This window comes from Amblyomma mixtum, chromosome 3, assembly GCF_055824585.1.
Source record: "Amblyomma mixtum isolate Tamu chromosome 3, ASM5582458v1, whole genome shotgun sequence".
Lineage (NCBI taxonomy): Eukaryota > Metazoa > Arthropoda > Arachnida > Ixodida > Ixodidae > Amblyomma > Amblyomma mixtum.
The window spans coordinates 58,267,792-58,288,570 of record NC_143014.1 but is presented as its reverse complement, the minus strand read 5'-3'; the positions used below and the strand labels follow the sequence as shown (position 1 = coordinate 58,288,570).

At 48.8% G+C, this 20,779-nt stretch overlaps 1 protein-coding gene across 2 annotated transcripts in view; it reads left to right on the top strand.

Moving 5' to 3' along the window:
- The first annotated feature begins 2,759 nt into the window (after nucleotides 1-2,759).
- The window catches only part of LOC149350307 (uncharacterized), an 83,822-nt gene continuing 65,802 nt past the window's right edge, over nucleotides 2,760-20,779 (top strand). The window contains exon 1 of one of the 2 annotated variants that reach the window (XM_089579314.1): nucleotides 2,760-3,029. In XM_089579314.1, coding sequence (XP_089435440.1) covers nucleotides 2,967-3,029 — 63 coding nt within the window. In that variant the 5' untranslated portion in view covers nucleotides 2,760-2,966. The remainder of the gene's footprint in view (nucleotides 3,030-20,779) is intronic. The other variant, XM_089579313.1, reaches the window with a different exon arrangement.

The window sequence follows — 20,779 nt, the reverse complement described above, 5'->3', positions numbered from 1 at the left end:
CACCGGGCAGCACTGGAACCAGGTGGGAAGCAGCGGCGTGTTGCTAAGCTGGTACACAATTTGTAGCGACCGCGTATAGAGGTTGCCATTTCATGCTGTAAGGTGAGAGGTGGCGCCATGAGGTGCATCTTCCCACAGGGTATAACAATATAGTCACAGACGCAATCGGGCCCTCACCATCCTCGTGCGGTGTGCCGCTTCCTCCCGTTATGGTTTTATTTTTCGCAGTTGCAACGCTTTGATTACTTTTGTTTACGCTAAACAGCAACTCAAATCTAGGCAATTAGAGCTTTCCTGTGATCCCTGAGCGTTCTTCTAATTTTTATTTCAGTACGCGCAGCTGTGTGGAAAAACCCGCTGTACTCAGAGTGCCAGGATTCAGCCATGGGGCAGAAACGCGGACACTAACGAAAAGGGTTGAACTTGAATTGAGGAGAGCGCAGCGAGATATGGAGAGGAAAGTAATAGGTGTAACGCTAGGAGACAGGAAGAGAGCAGAGTGGTTAAGGGACGTGAGACCTAATGGTAGCCTGGTTGAACAAGGAAAAGAAATGGGCATTGACAGGGCATGTAATGAGAAGGCAGGATAATCGATGGTTGTTTAGGGTAACAGAGTGGATTCCAAGAGAAGGCCGGCGTAGCAGGGGGTGGCAGAGAGTTAGGTGGGGCGATGAGATTAAGAAGTCTGCGGGGATAAGGTGGCCGCAGCTGGCATAGCACATGGTTAATTGGAGGGATCCCGCAGTCGACGTATGTACGTAAAAGCGTCATCCTACTGCTAACTACATTAAGTTATTATGCTTTGCAGTGGGATCTCCTCCTGAACTTGGGCACCATACCCTACCCCCAAAAGAGAGTGCGCTAGAGGACAGATTACTCCCCTTTTTACTCCCATATAGGCGTGTTCTTGTTTACAGTGGTGCTCGAAATTAATCGGTACCCCACAAGCACTGCGCCCCTGATGGCACACGTGTATACCATTTGGTGGTTAATTCAACCTCACGTACCACACTCTTTCTTCGTTTCCTTATATTGTCTTCTTAAAATACTGGCAGGATGAGAGGCTAATTTCTTCGGTCCATAGGACTTTATTCACTTGATTTGTCGTCCTCTTCGACGTTCTGCGTGTCGACGAAGTACCATCATCCCTAACACGTTTAAACTATGAAAAAGTGAGCAAGTTATTTTAACTGTTACATTTTCAGAGTTGCTTACATAATTTATCTACGAGAACTTGATGTGAAAAAAAAAACGGCAGTCGACGTGACTGTACGGTGGAGTGCCTGCCCCATCAAGGCTATGGATTCACAGCTGTTTTCACTGCAGCAGCGCGCAATATCATACACGCCATTCCGCTGCGCTTCATATCCCCCTCAGCATCTTAGGTAGCATGATTAGATTCGAAAATTCCCTGCTGAAGGATACTGATAAATCGATTAGAAATCCTAGAAGCGGTTTACGTGTTGTTACAACAGATAAACATTGCCATTGTTTGTTATATGGATGCCTATAGACAAAGTGCCGCTTTTATTCTTTTCGCAGCGGTTCGATAAGTGCCTTTCTCTTTGTTTACGGCGAGTTCGAGTCAGCGAACCCCAAACACTTGAGAAATGGGGCAGTAACCGGAATCCTTTTTCTTTCTTGTGGGAGCCTCTTAACCGTTGCCTCCGGCAGAGGGTAAGACGCTGGCACGAGCGTCAGATACAAATAGTGTGAATGTTGCCCTAACAGCCTTTCTAATGAGAATACGAGATGTAACGAGCCAACTGCACTCAGCACGTAACGAGCAATTGCGAGGAAGGTTATGAGGACGACAAGTTGCGATCTTGCGGCCAAATTGTTTGGAAATCAGACATACATCGCACCACTTCCCGCTCTGTAATATGGGCTCTCTCTCCGTACGCATCGCGGCTGCACCCTGAAGTAGAATACGATCATATCAGCTGATTATTAAACAAGAGGGTAGTCGCACAAAATGATTTGAAATGACATCCTAGTCGAAAGCAATAGGAAGGAATAGGCATGGGCAGGGCATGTAATGCGAAGTCAAGGTAACCGATGGTCGTGGATTCCAAGAGAAGGCAAGAGTCAGGACAAAGAAAGGAGATACACGCAGGACGAACGCTGACTTCAACTGGTTGTTTGTTGGCACGAACAGAAATAAATACCCAGCAAGGTTTGACACCCCAGCTCACAAGCGCATGCCCCCAACATCCACAAGATTATGAAGTTTTCGGGGGTAGGGTGGATGCAACTAGCACAGGACAGGGTTAATTGGAGAGATATGGGAGAGGCCTTTGCCCTGAAGCGCGCGTGGTCAGGCTGATGATGATGATGATAGCTGCTTGTCTGCTTCTGCCTACCATCCTGTCGGTGTTTACACAAATAATAGCGTCCCCCCCCCCCCCCCTCACTACACACACAAAATTGTAGGCCGCTGGGAAGATGGTGCTAGCCAAGCAGTGCGATCGCTCGGCGCCCCAGCTGTTTGGACCGCAGCCCCCGAAAAAAAATAAAACAAGCATCATTTCCCCACAGGGACGACTCCCTGACAGCTCTTGCATGCATGTCTCGGAACCCCGTCGTTGTCATGAAAGTCCCACCCACGTCACTATCCTTGCGTGCGCATTATACATTGTACCTCGCGTAGACCACCCGCGCGTCGCTCGAAGTTGCCGCGCGACGTGGCCAGCGTTCGCTCCGATGGCCGACACAAAGGGGGCTCTATCAAGCGATATCGAAGCGCGGCGAGGTACGCTGCGCCGGTGCATGGCGCGTGTCAGCGGCCTTATCGAGGCGTCGACGGCCGTCTCCATGACCCGTTGCCTGGGGAGGGAGCCGCGAGCGGCTGCTTATCGAGCGCGGCTCGCCGTGCAGTTTGGCGGTAGACCTCGACAGTGCCCGTGAGACAGGCAGCGGGTGTCACCGAGAAACGTTTTCGGACAGTGTCGGCGCCCGTGGATGTCATGTACCACAGCGCCGAGCATGTGTCCACCATCAGCGGCCACTACGGCAAGGACGACGTTGAGGCAAGCACACTTCTCTCTCGCTTCCTCTCGCGCTCGACGCGCTTCCCGTTGCACGCTTGACAGCGGCACGCCCGCGTACAGCCGCCCTGCAGCTCGCTGTCAAACGTCCACGAGCAGTCTCAATAGCCCCGGTAGGGCATCGTCCAGGAACGTTCCGAGCCCCGTTCGTGTTCACTGAAATCAGTAGCTGCTGCTGCTGAAAGTTAGCTCTCACTGAGCGCATGTCATACTTAGAACGCGCATCGAAAAGCAGACACATTTGCTCTACGTTGCCCCTACCGACTTCTAATGGCAGTGCCACTGGATGGCTATTAAGGCTGCTCGTGTTTTATAAGTTCTAGAAACCTGGTCGGTTGGCGTGCGGGCTTAATGTTTGTGCACCTCACTCACCTAATTCTCTCTTCATGCAAGCCTTTCCCGAAGGACCATGTCGATAGCTTCGATTGTATATCCGCCTGTGGATTGGTTCAAAGGAATTGTTTACGCCACCGTACTGACCAGGATCTATAAATACGGTCACGGTCTTCTGTGCCGTTTGCGTTATTTTTGCACGCCGTTTCGCGTCGTGGCTTTGTTCCGCTTTTGAATCTTGTATGTTCATATTTTGAACCCAGTATCAGCGTTCGTACTGCGTTTGCAACGCAGTGCGACCGTGCTTTCAATCCCGTCGGAGTGTAGTGACACGATGAAGGTGTGCAAATAGTTGAAGATTGATGTCTTGATTTCTGTGTTCATTGCCACACCTCTTGCGATTTAGCTATAGACGCACAAAATGCACCATTTGTTTAGTGCATCAGCACGTTTTATACTTTTTTTTTCAGTGGACAATTAAGTATAGATGTTATTTTTGCAGAGGCACCAGATCGAAGGATCACTCATCGGAAGGGTTTTGATAGTGATATGGTTTTAATAGTTCGTAGTTTTAACGCACGAAATGAAAAAAAGAAAGAAAGAGTAAGCGCCAGACAGAGCAGAGAGAAAATTTGCACACAAAGTGGCTCTGTGTGTTTCTTTTCGATTTGGCCTGTCTTGAGGCGTTTTTATTTTTCGCCCTAAAAGATCATAATAGGAAGAGAGAAAGGGGGGGGGGAGTGTTTAAGGAACAAAACTATACTAAGCTCGTTGATAACACTTGTAACCAGACAGCGGTGATTGTCATAAATGCGCAAGAGAGCGTGCCGTTCGAGCGCTCCAGACAAGTGTGTGGACGACTGTATGCCGGGTTGAGCTAAATGGAGCGCTCAAAATATAATCAAGCAGAACGAAATACGACACCGATATTAGGACACAGGTTTTGTTCCTGCAGTGATACGTTTATGAGAGACCTTGTCCGTGAGCGCAGAAAACAATGAAAACCCATTGTATAAATATAAGGTTTCCAGGCTTGAGCGCCCGTCTGTACACCCACTGCGGACGTTCTTTGTTCATTTATATGTATCACAAAAAAAAAATGACCCCCGATTTACCTGGTTACCTAAACGCTACTTAGGTGCGCTAGCACGTTTGCCCTGTTTTGTCTTTGTTCAGCTTTTTTACTGAGCTTGAAAGTTCGAGTTGCACCAAATGTTATTTTCAGTCGTTCCTCAGCTTTCCTCTTGCGATAAGCCGCCTGAGCTGCTCTTTGCGATTTGAGTCGTCGTTTCCCCTTTCCTGAAGCCACTTGTACTCGCCTCTTCACTGCAAGCTCCCCCGGCGACTTCAGCCTTCGCCTCTTCTTCCTGGCAGCTGCCTGCGCACGAAACCGCGCTTCTCGCTCTTAATTTTCCCAGACACTATCCAGTCGGCTGCAGCCGTCCTTGACGCCCTCCTCCCATTGGTTGCAGCTGGCGCGACGTTCCTCCGAGCTTACCCCAGCTTGCATGAGTTACTCCAAGCGTCACCGGGATACATAACGGCTTTCTCGCTAGTGACCCGTCTACTGTTAGCGCACCAAAAGGACAGCAACCACTGATGCTCAGCTTTCTATCTCCCTTCTTCTTCATTCACATCATCTCCATCTGGACGTGTAGAGTACAGCCAACCGGGCATTACCTGATCAACGTCCCTGTCTTTCCACTCGTCGCCCTCTCGAGCGGGTGCACATATATATGTGGGCGGGAGGGGATACAACTATCTTTGTTACTTCCCTACAAGAAAAGCGTTTGTGATATTCACTGTCCACAGATGTTCTCATTCGATTGTAGTTTTAATGCAGAAATGCATTCCTAGCCCCTGCACTTAAAAGTTTTCACGATCGCATCCGGATCCTGTGCTCGGCCATTGGGTTGGTGCTGCTAGGGCGCCTCGATGCAGGGGCGCCTCACGTCAGCTAGGGTGACAATTATTCCATTTCGCTCGCCAGACGTTGTTCCATGGCGCTGCGATATTGCTGTAGGTGGCAGCAGTTTTGAACATGAGGGCCAAGATGCCGTACCACACTGGCGCCAGGCGCGGAAGTCTTAGTTGAGATGGAAATTTAAGAACTCGGCGCCCACACTGCAGCTTTGTACAGCATATAGCTCCCGATGGCCACGCGTAGCTTTTTCCCGTGATCAGGTGACCACTCTGTGCCAAGCATTGAGTGCAACCTTCGTTGGCATGGGGTGGGATGCGCGGTCGTAAGACGCCGCCAAACGACTCTAAAAAAAAAACTGCTCTTTATAGAAAGGAAAAGCGCAATAACTGGCTCACTCCACTGGACACCTCAATCACATCTTGAGGGAAGGTATGAAGGACGGAGGGAAATGAGGAAGAGTGAAAGACGTTTTATTTGAGAGCTCCGAAGCAATTGCGACCTCCTGGGGTGCTTTAACGTGCACTCACATTGCACAAACGCCGGCGACTTTTGTGTTTCGCCTCCTTCGAAATACGGCGTCCCTCATAGCCAGAGTCGCTTTGGGACGTTAAACCTCCCAATAAACCATAAACCTACCTAAACCATTCTTCGAAGCACGGCCGCCGTGGTCGGGATTTCATCACACGTTCTCCGGTCGAAACGCCTCTCGGGCGCCCTGCGCGCGTCTGTGTGGGTGTTATAAGTAGTTAGAAACCGCCGCGGTGGCTCAGTGGTTATTGCGCTCGACTGCTGACCCGAAATACGCAGGTTAGATCCCGGCCTCGGCGGTCGAATTCCGATGGAGGCGTAATTCTTGAGGTCCGTGTATTGTGCTATGTCGGTGCTCGTTAAAGCACCCCAGGCGGTCGAAATTAACCGGAGCCTTCCACTACGGCGTCCCTCATAGCCTGTGTCAGTTTGGGACGTTAAAACCGCATAAACCGTATCACGTAAACTAGATGCAGATAATTCAGCTAACGACGGTATGAATGATGCAGGATTAAAACTACTCTAAGTGGACGTAGTGTGCAGTCTGCTGAAAAAGAGCCACGTGCTAACATCGCACGCTGATGCACAGCGACCTTGAAATTCCCGGAGACACGCAATACAGAACCTCCCCCACGCACACAGGAACGCGCAAACTTGGAGAATTTTTGGACAATATATGATTTTGCTCCGTTGAATTCACATCGCAGCGGGCTCCCTTGAGGAAAAAAAGATCTGTTTCGTTATCTTAGACCTGACTCTAGGCATGGTTACACCCACGTAAACTTTGCGCAAATTGGTAAGCTTTCAACGGCTACCACGAAATCCGGGCGCTTTATTTCTCAATCAGCCCAATCATTGTCCACATTCAGCGCAGAAGCGATAGCAGCGCAAGATAGCTGGACGGAGACGATAAGTTTGTGTACTCCGGTGCATATGGACACCGCTTGTATTGCACATCACCTGTGCATATTGATAACTGTCCAAAGAAACGAGTATTGCGAACTCTGAGAAGCGAATCTGGGATTGGCCCTGCCAGTCTTCCGACATATAGAACACTTCGATACGCCGATCTCGTGGCTAGGCTAGACGTTTGAGCTGGGGTGCTTCAGATTGCATCGCGATGAACACACACCCTCTCCCCGCTCCGCTACCAGAAGCCCTTCAGCTGCTGCATGGAAGCGGCTTAATTGGCACGCACCGGAAAATCTGCTTATCCGCAGGACCTGAAGGCTGAGGCGCTATCTAATGCATGTTCACCAGGGCGTCGATTATCGAAGCCTTTGTATCAATCAAGGTCAGCTGTTCCTACTTGAAAACATACCAGCTGAGAGCACGTGCTACAGTGGCGTGCTAGACGTGCTCTCCCCGTTTGCTCCCGGCGTATGTAGCTAAACTCGAGTGCGCAAGAGTCGCGCAGACTAAAGCGGAACTCAAGGGTGCGCCCACATTAACATAAGTTGCTGCAGTTTTCATGAAGTGCTGAATAAGCAAACAGGTTGTTTTGCCATAACGCGTCGGAACGTGCTCCTTTGCGTCGACTTGAGTGAATTAATTTGCGAGAAATTGACTTAAAGCAAAACAAAGGTCCTCTCTTCCAGAGAATTTTATTTCGTTTCTCAAGGCATGGTCAGGCACTATTTATCGTTGGAAAAAGGACAGCGAAACGAAGATGAGAACTATGCCACTGGATAGCAAAGTCGTCGATGATGGCAGTCTTATTTCTGACTGACTGTAACAAGAGAATGATAAGATTGGCGGTTTATGGGGTTTACTGTCCCAAAGCGACTTAGGCTATGAGGACGTCGCAGTGGAGGGCTGCGATTAATTTCGGCCACCTGGGATTTCTTAATGTGCACTGACATCACACAGCGTATGGGCCTCTAGCATTTCGTCTCAATCGAAATGGGACCACCGAGGTCGGGATCGAACGCGCGTCTTACGGGTGAGCAGCCGAGCACCATAACCACTGAGCCACCGCTGCGGCTCAAGCACGTATCGGTCGAGAGACGTGGCGTCGGGAAAATCGCCGCGATTCAATCGAATTCTGACTCAGCTAAGCAACTACGACTAATGTGTCCTTACACCTTCAAGGTAGCTAGCAAGCTGCGATGGACAACGTGCAGAAAGGCTTCAGATTTATTTCATTTCCCTGGGGCCTTCTTATGAACACCGAAGATTCATCACCGCCGCGGCCAGGCGCAAAGCCTGCTATCTCATGCTGGGCAATACAGAGAACGCGCATTATGTTAACTATAAAAATAAAACAAGAAAATGCACACTTATTATTTTTCATAACAGCTGTTACAAAATATTGAAGTTTGATAAAGTGCTTTCAAGAGTTAGCAATAAAATGGTGACTTGTAGTAGTGAGTAACTCATTCACTAATTTAGTTAACATTCAATGGTAACATAATTACTGTTCCCGCTTGGGGGATGGGCAGAGGGTTCAAGGAATGAGGGAAATGGTTGCAGCCTGGAATATGGAGTGACTGGCACTGCCGTGCACGGTGTGGGTGGCCTGATAATTCCCGTCCCGAGAGATCTCGAGCAAAAATAAGCGACTGAGAACGGTAGCCTGTGCACAACTAACTACAACTAAATGCGAATTTGACTAAATTTGCATTTTGTTAGGGGTTCATGCTCGCAGACCACGGACAAGCGCGAACGAACGAAGGCAGAGAAAGACACAGACAATACAAGCGCTCGCTCGTAACTAATCCTTTATTGACACAAATGCATGGCATATAGGCCTTCCTGCGAGGTGCGTGGCGTAATAACAACTGGCACCGCCTAAAATAGATCGGAAATCGCAGCAACGTCCGAGTAGCGCTATCCGCGCCCGAGAAGCTGGGAAAACTTTGCAAGGTGACAAATTCATTCCAAAAAATAAAAGAAAAGAACGAAAAACTAGGGATCCTTGCACAATCAAACATCGTGATCCATACGCTGCATGCTCATGTGAAGTAGTGTATGAAATTCGTTTGTCGTGCGGATCCGGTTACATCTACAAACTGACTGCTGTCTAAATGAAAGATTGTTAGAGCATAGGAGGAAGGGCGGCAATTACAGGAACGGGAACCTTTCTGTGTATTGCCACGGCTGTGAAATAAAGAAAAAAATGAAAAGCCTTGTAAACCTTTGTTCGAAGTGTGCAGCATACTAGCTATGCATAGGAGCCATGATGTAAGGGAGATAATCGAAGCAGATTTGATTAGAAAAGAGGGTGTATCATGCGTCGGCGCACCACCCATTTCACTGACTTTCAAAGAATCAATGTTTCTAAGTGAGATCACATGAACTCGGCATTTTCAGTTGCGTGACGTCATGAAGGAACGTGTATATATCATGCATTAGTGTCCCTAAACGATTAGATGGAAGTGAGCGCTTGTGTTGTCTGTCTTTCTCTGTCCCCGCTCGTGTGCGCTCGTACGTTGTCTGCAATGCAATGCCAACCCGCCCATCAGTCTGTGCTTTTGTATATGCTCGAACTGTTATATTAATGATTCACTGATTCCTTTATTCAGCCGATATTTGTGGTCTCATGGGTCTTGAATTATGAATCAAATCACGACGATTTTGCTTCCAATTTGAACGGGATAACAGTGCTCCTTTCGCGTACATTGCCACCTTGTTCATTGCATGTAATCTCGCCTATGTAAAGATGGCGTATCTTAGATAAATATACAGACTCAAAGACTGGCTTGCCGTCTAAAGATTACTGACTGAACGCGCTGAACGTGCCGACGAGGATAGGGTTCTCTCTAAGGACCGCCACAGGACGCACCGGCGCCAAAGAGCAGAACAACTTCCTTCCTTTATGCAACGGGGCCTTCTGTGCGCTGCCAAGAACAAAGCCACCCTGACGAAGGCCTCGAGAGAGAAGGCGACGAAAGTCGTTGTGTGTATTTCGAGCAGTCTATCTGCCGCGTTGAAGATAAGGCGAAACTTTGCGCGCGGCAGCTTGGCCGAGCCTGGAAAAATAACAGCTCTGTCTCGACTGGAGTGCCACCGCAACGTAACCAGTGCCCTTTGGACTTGTGGCGTCTGGGCATACGACGAAATCGCGGCCGCTCGCGATCCAGCTGTCACTAAGGCGGTGTTGTTTACCCTGCGTCGTCCTGGGCTCGCACGTCGCCGAGTCGAACGACGGGGACTGCTCGGAAGCAAACAGGGAGGCTCCCAGGGCAATTCTGCTGCGCTCGGGAAGAATAAAAGCGCGACAAGCACTGCCGATAAATCCAACAAGTGCTGTTATTTTTTCTCCTCTTTCGAGGATAAAGATTGAGCCTTCGCTCGGTATCGCCGAAAATGACGAATTCACGCAGTCTATCGATAGCGAAACCGGCGCTTAGCTTCGGAGAAGCAAAAGTCAAGAGTGGGCAGTTTTTACTTCTGCTCGATTGCCACGCTGTATGGAAAACAAATAGTGGGGTAGCACTCCTCAACGTTAATAAATGATGTTCATGATCAGCCAAACCCTTCTTGCTCAGTCACCCGCCGCCGTGGCCCAGTGGCTTATGCTGAAACATTAATTCTTTGTAGTGCTTTGGTTTAGTTTGGTTTATGGGGGTTTAACGCCCCAATGCGACTCAGGCTGTGAGGGACGCCGTAGTGAAGGGCTCCGGAAATTGCGACCACCTGGAGTTCTTTAACGTGCACAGTACACGGGCATCTAGAATTTCGCCTCCATAGAAATTCGACCGCCGCGGCCGGGATCGAACCCGCGTCTTTCGGGTCAGCAGTCGAGCACCATAACCACCGAGCCACCGCGGCGGCACCATTCTGTGTAGTGCGTACTTGGGGAGCGCTCGGTGTTGATTAGTTGATGCATGATGTGAACTCTGTTTATTACTTTTTAAAATTAATGCTACGTAAAGGGAAGTGGGTTCGTTCTTGAAGTTCCTGACCATGATTGTACCAGTTTTTCTTTTGTATGGTATTTTTTCCTCCTCCCCTCCTCTTGATCGGAAGCCCTTTTGAGGGCCATCAGGGCTATTAAAACTAAAAATATCGCGTAACCCATCACGATGATAAATACTTCAGATAAGTAGTTTTAAAAAGTCTTGCCTATACTCCATTAGACAAAACGTAAGAATGATCAATTTACTCCCCTTGCCGCGTCGACACCAGGAATAATAAAGAAAAAAAATCAGAAACGCTGTTAGTTTGCTTTAACTTGGTCGGATTTGTTCTTTATGTATCCAGTGAACTACACCTGAAACGTCCCGGGTATAGGCGCAATTAGAAACAATCTAATGAAGAACAGAGGCAGCTGAGATACATTCTTGGCCCGTTATCGACCCGTTTGAGGCTCCCCCTTGATCTAACAAGCACTGACATGCCAGTTTTTACCACAAAAGGGCAGTAGGTGGCTTATTCCGTCGCGTATGAGTGCTGGGCCAACACTATAGTAAAGCGAATCTTTTTTTTTTTCTCTTTGTATATCGCTGTGTGGGTGTCGAGCCGCCGCTGTTCGGTTTAGGCCCTTTGTTGTACTTCTTTGTGAGCCAATCTCCAGCCTCTGGCCTTACGTTACGCTCTGTTGCATTGTTCTTCATCTAGGGCTATCGCGCCTTTTAGGCCCTGGTCAGGAAAAGTTTTTTAACGCTCTATGAAGGTGCCTTTAATACTGCACAGTAAAAGAGAAAGGGAGAGAGAAAAGGTCTGTAATGCAACACCAAGTTTCCAGTGCCTCCAAGCTAGAATTTGCGATGTTGCGCTTAATCAGGAAGTATGCATCAAATGGAGAGAAAATGAACGGCTGCACTGATTTCTTATGGTGCGTGTCTTCCACAGAGCAAATAAGCGATAGAAATGACGTGTACAGTCGGGGACAAAAGTTTGTGGACCACGTGCTCCGTAAACGAAACCGATAGCTTCATTACCAGCCGCCGGCTGGAGACTGCACTTTTGGGGTTAAAGAAACGGATTTTGACTTGCACCTCCAGATGCGTGATCTCCAACTGGCAGCTAATAACGGAGTTATCTGCTTCTTTTACGGAGCACGTGATCATGATCAACGGCATTGACGTTTCGGAGCACATACAGGCTCCATGTATGGGCTCCGAAACTTTGAGCGTCAATACGATCGCCTTTGAGTCGGTTAGTGAGTGAAATTCTCCGTTTCCATTATTTTACCTGAGCCGCCGTGGTGGCTCAGTGGTTATGGCACTTGGCTGGTGACCCGAATGACGCGGGTTCGATCCTGGCTGCGGAGGTCGAATTTGGATGGCGGCGAAATTCTAGAGGCCCTTGTACTGTGCGATGTCAGTGCACGGTAAAGAACCCCAGGTGGTCGAAATTTCCGGAGCCCTTCACTACGTCATTCTTCATAGCCGGAGTCGCTTTGGGACGTTAAAGCCCCACAAACCATTAACCATTATTAATGCGAACGCATTAGATGGCTGTGTTGATGCTGGAAGTGTCCGAAAAATGCGTCGCCGGAAGTTGGTCCTCTGTGACGTCATCGGTCATATGGTGTCATGTAAGTCATGAGACATTGGAATAAAAATAAGAAAATTGGGGTCTAGTTGGGAGTCGAACCAGGGCCGCCATCGTGCGAGATAACGTGACATGGTGATGAATTTAAAGAATGATGACGGCACACCCGAGCCGAGTCGCAGACTGTTCCACGTGCAGACAGGAGTGAGGAGGAATGATAGACAAAGACGCGCGGCCCAAAACCGCGTCCACCGAAGCGACGACGCTAGTTTGAGCAATAGATATCGCAGGTGCAGACGAAATCCCAGTGATGTCATCACTGGTTGACCTCAATGTGGTAGCAGTGTTCGCGAATACATTCAACAAATTTTTGAGCAACCGTTCGTCGTACAGCGTAACGAGTGATGTTATATCATTTCTCTTTGCACATAGCTTACAGGTTTTAGTCAAGTGGGAGGCTAGCTTGTGACAGGTGCTCGGGCCAATGACATATGCACCTTCAATTGCATGCTTTCTGAGACTACCCCTTATGGTGCGGTTGAGGTGTCCACTGAGATGTAGAGATTTCAGAGCTACTGTGCCCTTTCCTTTCCTCAAAACACATGTTTTCGCGTTCCTCCACGTAAGCAGACTTAAGTGCCCTCAGATTTTTTTTTTTTTTGCCTGAGCAGACAAAATTTCGTCACCCCCTTGACTAACAAATAAGCGAGCAAATAAGTAATTCATTAATGGTGTCTCCACGCTATTTTTATCTCGCTTAGTAAACACGAATTTTAAATGTTCAGGATTTTCTGTCATTGTTGTGCACGTTCAAAGATGGAGAGGGACGGCTGTGCTGTATCGTTAACCACGCTTTTGGCCTTCGCGCACCGAACCGCTCGCTTTCAGGGCAGCAAGGCATCTTTCCACTTGTTCCGCCAATCCCATCCCAATAGCACTCGCAGCGAGTACGGCCGTGCGCGCGGATTCCACCGGCATTATATGAACGTAGCCATTTCAGAAGACGCCTTCATTTGGGGGGCAAGCACCGCCCTCAGTATAGGGGATGCGTCTATGAGCATGACTGGAGACTACGGACCTATTCAGAAAAATCAACAGCTGCAAGGATTGCCGCCTATCCGATGCTTAACGGCCGGACCACACTCGGTGTGTACTTGGGCTCGTACGAAGCACGTATGCAGTAAGAGCCCATTCGGAGATGTGTAGATGAGCTGGAGCGTATAGATCGAAACTGCATTTCGTTAAAGAACCGTCCCAACGTCATTCTTGTATCGTAATCCGACACGGTTGCACAGCGCACACGATAAACGAGGTCAGACGGGGTCAGCACGAGGAATGACATTCAGTTCAGGCGAGTCAAAGCGTTTGTGTGAGCGCCGGGTCACTGACTTCCTGTTTCGGTACTTGCGACCTTGAACTGTAACATCGCGCCCCTTGCTCGCTGTACTACTGGTACCGCGAGACCTCTGCCTCTTCCGTGCACTCTATAGCGACATCTGAGGGGACACCATCCCACCGTGACGACGCCTTATGTTGTGCGGCAGTTAGAGCGGGCGCCAAGATACATCGTTGTGTTTTGTTCTCAGTGGATCGGCGGGGAGGGTTACATCACACTCAAGGGGCACTCCGTAGAAGAGCCCTGAATTTGCCAAGGGTAGCTGCAGAGCTAAGCTAAGGAACACGAATGTTAACCAGACCCTTTCTCGCGTGGCTATATAGCAGTGAGAGGCGAGCTTCGTCCTCACTGCGAGAGCCGTAACGCGATAACAGCTAGCGGTCTCTGCACACGCTCTCTGTTTCCGCTGCGCATGTCACCGTAGCGCTCGAAAGCTCGAAACGCTCGCGCGTCGCAGAGGCCACTTCCTGAGTCTATATCTGATGCCACTTCTTTCTTTAGTTGGGGGACAGGGAACCGTGGGTGAGCCTTGCATCGCGAGTTTCTTCTCAGCCTCAGCGTTCATACGGATCTTCCCTGAAAACGCAAGGCGTCAAGGAAGGCACCTATTTGTGGCGCTTGCGGTAAAATGAGGAACAAATGCAAAATTTTGTCGACTACACTGAAATTTCAAATACAGAAATCTTTTGACTGAAGCCACGGTTAGCGCAGTTCTCTTGCTGGTCTTATCACTGGTTTTATCAATTGTTTTTACGAAAGATAATGACGACATTTCTGCATTCTTATCCCCCATCGTCATTTCTGTATTCTGGGGCGCCCGAGTTGACAAGAAAACAAAAGAGGAAGCGGCCATTGTGCCCAGTACAACGACATCGGTTGCATGAGCAAATCAAGTGAAACGCGGCAGTTGCTAGGATTGCCACCGTAAAGACGCAACAGAATTCCGAGAGCACTGACCACGAACGGGGTCAGGCGATTAAATTACTCGATAAAATATCCTTCGGTGCGTTGACTGACGACTGCCTCAAATAGCTCACTAGAGTACAAAACACAATCGTCCATTCTGTTACAATTCTAGTCATCAGTTAATGTACAGGAGCTCCTCCCATTGCGAGGAACCCCTGCACGGCAGCGATGCATGTCAAAGCATCATACGCCTCGGGAGTACAGCCTGATCTATTTCTTCTTCCCGAAACGTCTGCGGGGTCGTAGTCAGCGGCGCATTGCATACAACACGACGCTGGCGGCTTTGTTGTTGACAGAGAACACGTCTCGCACGCCAGTAAAACAAACGGTTTTCTGCCTTACTCCCTCGCAAGCCGTTTTTAGGCAGGCAGGCGGGGTGCCTTTGCTTCTGGAGCTAAAAGTTTCCACTGAATGGATCTAAATAAGGCCGCTCTTGCACGCTTCACTGGCCAGGAGAGAAAGTTGCTGCCAGTTGGAAGTGGGAAAAATAAAATGTAGAACGAGGCTATTGCAGTGAGTTAGCTCACTGGGTTTTGCCACACTTAGTGTGATGTAAAAAACAAAACAAAAACAAAACATAGACAGTGTTACTTATTACGCTTTTGTATTGTCGTAGTAATCCCACCATTCTCCTTTTTGGGCAGTTTTAAATAATCCATGATGTACCTTGAGGAACATGACTCTTCAAGCTTTGGTATGAGGTGCCGACAGTGCTTGCAGCAAATTAATTCAACAGTGCTGATAGAGACTAGCGCAAGCAAGTTACATTCCCGTTGCTACAAGCTCTCCAAATAGGTTCATTTGGACCTTTGTAGGGGCACGCGAAATGTTTTTATTTATTGCTACTACCATGAAATTGAACGCGGTGCCAATCCTATGATATCGTTGTATATTTGAAATCCTTCGGCCCATGAAAGGTTTAATTTTTAAAGGAAGCTAGTAACACAGGTTAGTAACGCCACGCGAGCCCTCCAGATAATAAACGCCTACGCAGCCTAATCTGAGCCGATTGGAGGTCTTCTTAACTGCGTCCAGCTTGAGATTTCATTGCCAGTATATATAGAAACCACGTGTTACAGACGACAGCTCTGATCCGCATGGCGCTGCTAATATATCAGCCGTTTCTCTCTCCCCCCCCCCCCCCCTAGCTTCGCGCGTACATTTCGAGCCCGATGCGCGACTTTAAAGTGTTCAACTGTAATCTCAGGAGCCTTGCGCGATGCGCCCTCTTCTCGCGATTTGCCAGACGGAGCCGAAATGGACGCCTGAAAAGGAGGCGTGCACGTGACATCACTGGCACGTAAACGAATCAACCATCACAACAACGATAAGCGGAAAGAGCGGAAAAAAAAAAAACGAGCTTTCTACGCTTATCAGTCGTGGCAAAATCTTACCAGGGTTTATTTTTCGGCCATTTGGGGATACGTAACTAGAAAACGTGTGGTATTCGACTGAAAACACCGAAGGAGACGAACGACGAACTCGATTGCGCTCGTCTTCATTGTTCGACTCCTTCGGTGCTTTCGATCGAACCGCGCATCTTTTCGAGTTACAAAATCTTCAGTATTTTGGGAAAAGACATCTGCTGGACGCAGAAGAAAAAAAAAATCAAATGGGCGTGTCTGAACTTCCTCACATCCTCAGAGGCTTTTTAGTTGGGTACAACTCAAGGAAGAAGCGGCAAATGCCCCACAAAGGAGGCCCAACAAACACCGAAGTGGCCGTCGCGGTAAATCGCTAAATTCGCGCCTGCCAGCCATGCCAGCAGGTGTAAGACGGGTTGACCGCGGTGTCTTGACAACAGGTCGACACCATTGGTTTGTGGGCATACTTTGAGAGCATTTGTCGCTTCGTTCTCGAGTTGTACCCAACTGTAGTAGTGTGAGCTTAGCGCTGGCTGTTTAACGTTTGCACAACGTTTATTTTGACACTCTATTGAACGATTTTCTTTTCGTTGCCTTTTCTTGGTGTACATTGTAGTAGTCCTTCCTTGCCGAGCATTTTTAATTCCTTCATTTTCTGCTTTCAAAAAAGGTAGCTAGGTCTTCAGTCTAAAAAAAAAAAAAGGCGACATTGGTCACTAGCGGTTATGTTTTTATCTTGTGCATAATGGGAGAGGGGGGGGGGGGGGGGGAAGGGGGAGACTGCAGCAGCGCCTTCGTTCGCTAACCGCGGAGTGGTTCGTGCCGTAAGAAACAAAGGGAGGGACGAAAAAGCGTGATCACTCAAACGCAATTTATTACACTTGCAAATAATACACAGAGCGAGCCAGCTAGCTACAACGAGGCACTCCTCGGAAGTAGAAGGCTGCGTAGGAAGGGCTTCCGACTTACCGGCTTGGGCAGGGGCGCCACTTCAGAGCTATCGGCGGCGAACGTTTGCACGTGGAGAGAATGGCGGTTGGATCTTCTCGTGCGCGCCGCATTCATGAGACAAAGCTATCCAGGGGCATATTCCTGGGTAGGCGACGAGAGCGCGCGTTTGCTGCGCTTGCTTCGCTGCCCCGAACTACAAGTCCGGCGGCGGGGCGCAACGGACCTTCCATGCGCATACCCTGAGAGGTGACGATGCGACAAGAGCGTGATGCCGCAACCGCTCGTGATGCTGGGCGGAAAACGAAGAAACTCTCACTGGCTCCGCGGAATTCCGCGTAGCCTTCGAGGCGGCGCACCCGTCGCTGCTACCGCTTCCCCCACGAGGGAGCTCACCCTTCGCCAAGCCCGCTCAGTCCCGACGCCCGATCATGATGGTGGTCGGCCGCGTCGAGACGGAAGGGGTGAAAGGTTTTCCACAGTCTTTACTGCTATTCGCGCGTGTAGTTGCGCTTGTCTTTATATGCTGAGAGGGTACAGGGTAATTACTCCAGACGCACTAAAAAAAATATTCCACAGAAGTAAAAGCATTATCAGTGCTCAAACAGGCGCGCGAGCAGTGCCACGCATCTTTGTGGGCTGTTTGCTTGTAAAGTTCCGGAAGGTCCAATCAGCGTAGGCAACACGGGCATAAACACCATCTTCGATAGCTGCAGGTTCTGGGGTTGTGTGAGTAATAACCAACACTGCATGCCCATGACTGTGACAGTGCGTGAAAACGCGCGTGGATTGCCTGAAACAAGCCAATTGTCATGTTCAGCTGGAGGTGTGCTTGACTGCCACTACTGCGCGTAAGAATCCCCGTTGCATTCGAGCGTTATTGTGGAATCAAGGTAGCCCCTAAATGACATTTCCTTTCGAAGAACTTTTTTGCTCGCGTTTCTGCCTGTTGCTGCAGTGGGACAATAAGAGCGAACGTGAGACAACAGAAGTTACCGACGGGTCGCCGGTGCGAAAAACAGCGGCACAATGGTGCAAAATATTCACGGTCGGTTCCCTGAAGGTGTGAAGAAATGGGAACGATATGACTGTACCGTCCTCCAGTAAAACAGCAGTATTTCCGCACTAACAGACATTCTTCTTCTTCTTCTTCTTCCTTTTCTTCTTGTGCTGCACACTGTGCTTCATGTCGGCAGATACGTGGTTGTCTGCGGGTGCGGTTTTTATTAAAGATACGGAGGACGAAACAACAAGAACTACAACGATTACGGAACTAAGCACGGTTTTCTGCGCCAGTGGTGCTGCAGATCGAACATTCTGGGCATTATTTATACACACAGCCATATGAAAAGTTGATCGTCTTCTGCATACACCAGGACGATGATGTGAAAACAATTGCTTCGACACATTCAGAAAAAAACCCTCCCCTTTATTCTCTAACCATTCTCCATTGAGGAAATAAGCACCAAATTAAAGAAAGCAAAAACATTCCCTACATATACACGTCACTGCATTCTGCCGACCTTTCCTTGAAAGGAAAGGGATGGCTACTTTGCTTGAGGCAATAAAATCCAATAATTATTTTGACGGCTGCGCGGTTCCCATACTCCACTGTGGCAATATTTATGGCGAATTACGTGTACGAAGACAAGCATTTAACCCTTCTGCCTGCTTTGAATAAGTGCCGCGTTTGCAAAATTCCATTTGCACGTTGTTGGGCTAGTCGGTGCATTGCATTATGAAAAATGACATCAGCCAAAAGAGGACGCGCACAGAAAAGTGGGAAGGCGACAGGAACCAGCCTCATTCCGGTCGTCTTCCCAGTTTCCTGCGTGCGTGCATATTCTTTTCTTCTGGTGTTATTTCGCTCATTGAAATAAAAGCATTATCAGTGTCTAAAAAGCTGCGCGAACATTGGTGCCACGCCTCTTTCTGGGCTGTTTGTTAAGTGCCTCATGTTACAGCCAGCGTTCAGTCAAAGGGGGCTTAAACACGATCTTTCAGGGCAGCAGGTTCTGGGGTTGTGGGAATAAGATCCAACACTGTGCCCATGACTGTGACAGTGCGTGAAAACGCACGCGGATGACCTGAAACAAGCCCTTTGTCATTCCCAGCTAGAGCTGTGCTTTCCACCGGTGAGTGCCCGACTGAAGACTGCCACGAGTGCGCATAACATCCCCACTGTATTCGAGCATCATTGTGGAAAGAAGGTAACGCAAAAAGAGATTTTATTTCGAATAATTTTTTGGCTGTGTTTCTACCTGAACCTACTGCAATAAGAACGACCGGGAGACACGAGAATTTACCGACGGGTTACCGCTGTGAAAAACTGCCTCGAAATGCTGCTAAATGTCTACGGTTTGCGCCTTGAACTTGTGAATAAATGGGAGCGATATGACTGTACCATCTTCGCGTTAAACGGGAGTATTTCGACACTGACACCCATTGTTGTTGTTGGCCTCTGTTGGAGAGGCACATACCTGCAGCGGGCTACTGGCCAGGGTGCATTGCACAGTCAAACAGTGGTGAAACATTGACGGTTTTATGGCATTCGAGGTTGAATTTTGTGCGAAAAAAAAATCGTGAATTATAACTAACAAAGGAGACCGCCTGATGCAATGATGAAAATATTAAGATAATCGCACACTGGTTTGGTTTATGGTTTGGTTTATTGGTGTTTAACGTCCCGAAGCAACTCAGGCTATGAGGGACGCCGTAGTGAACGGCTCCGGAAATTTCGACCACCTGGGGTTCTTGAACGTGAACTGACATCGCACAGCACACGGGACTCCAGAATTTCGCCTTCATCGAAATTCAGCCGCCGCGGCCGGGATCGAACCCGCGTATTTCCGGTCAGCAGCCGAGCGCCGTAACCACTGAGCCACCGCGGTGGGGTAATCGCACACTGGTTTTAGGGCATATACCACATATACCTTGGCGCTTGCCGCAAGTTTGCCACAAGTATTGTTTCGATTTCACTACATCCTTCACGAAGGTTCGACAGGGAGAACCCCGATCGGAACAAATAAAGATTTAGTCCTGGAATTCTGCACCGCAAGAGGGTCTGCACACTCCAAGGGAACGCTGAATGTCGAAAATTCGCGGCAGGAAGGAGAGGCTCATGACTCAAGGAATGCAGCTGCAGGAACCGTTGGAAGCGGGCTGTCGTCAATTGCACAGTGTTTGGAGTAAATGGTACCACAGGTCCGCAAAGGCCAGACTTTGCTAAAAAATCAGCCATAACATAAATATCAATGCAGCAATGATCAGGTATCCAGTGAAAGCCCACTTCTTTAACATGCGGTGGAATGGAAGAGGAGAGCACTCTTATTAACATTTAAAACTAACCTTAGGCTGTCCAGTCAGACTTTCACACCATTGAGGTACAGGGGCGATGGAAAGAAATGCGAACAAAGTGAAGCCTGGCAGCTCCGCTATTCGCATTTCTTTTCATCGCGCCTTTACTTGGGTGGTAGAAAAAAAAGACGCAAAAGTCGTCCGTGCTGCATTCTATGACTACTGAAACGTCACTTTCTTACGACTCAGGTAAACGCGCGATGAAAAGAAATTCCAAAAGTGGAGCCCATAAGCGCCGTGTTTTTCGCGTTTCGTTACATCGCAATAATACGCTTGCAAAATATGATACAAAGTGTGGACGTCCTACGCAGAAGCGAAGAATGGATTGTCGTGCGCGTTCACGTAGACCTTGACAGCCGGGTGGAGAGGAACATCTCGAACGAGTATATTAAACAGTAATGGCCAGAGCACCAAACGTTGAGGATGGCCCTCGAGTGAGCGTATGTGTTGGAATTGTAATGGCGATAAGGGCAAA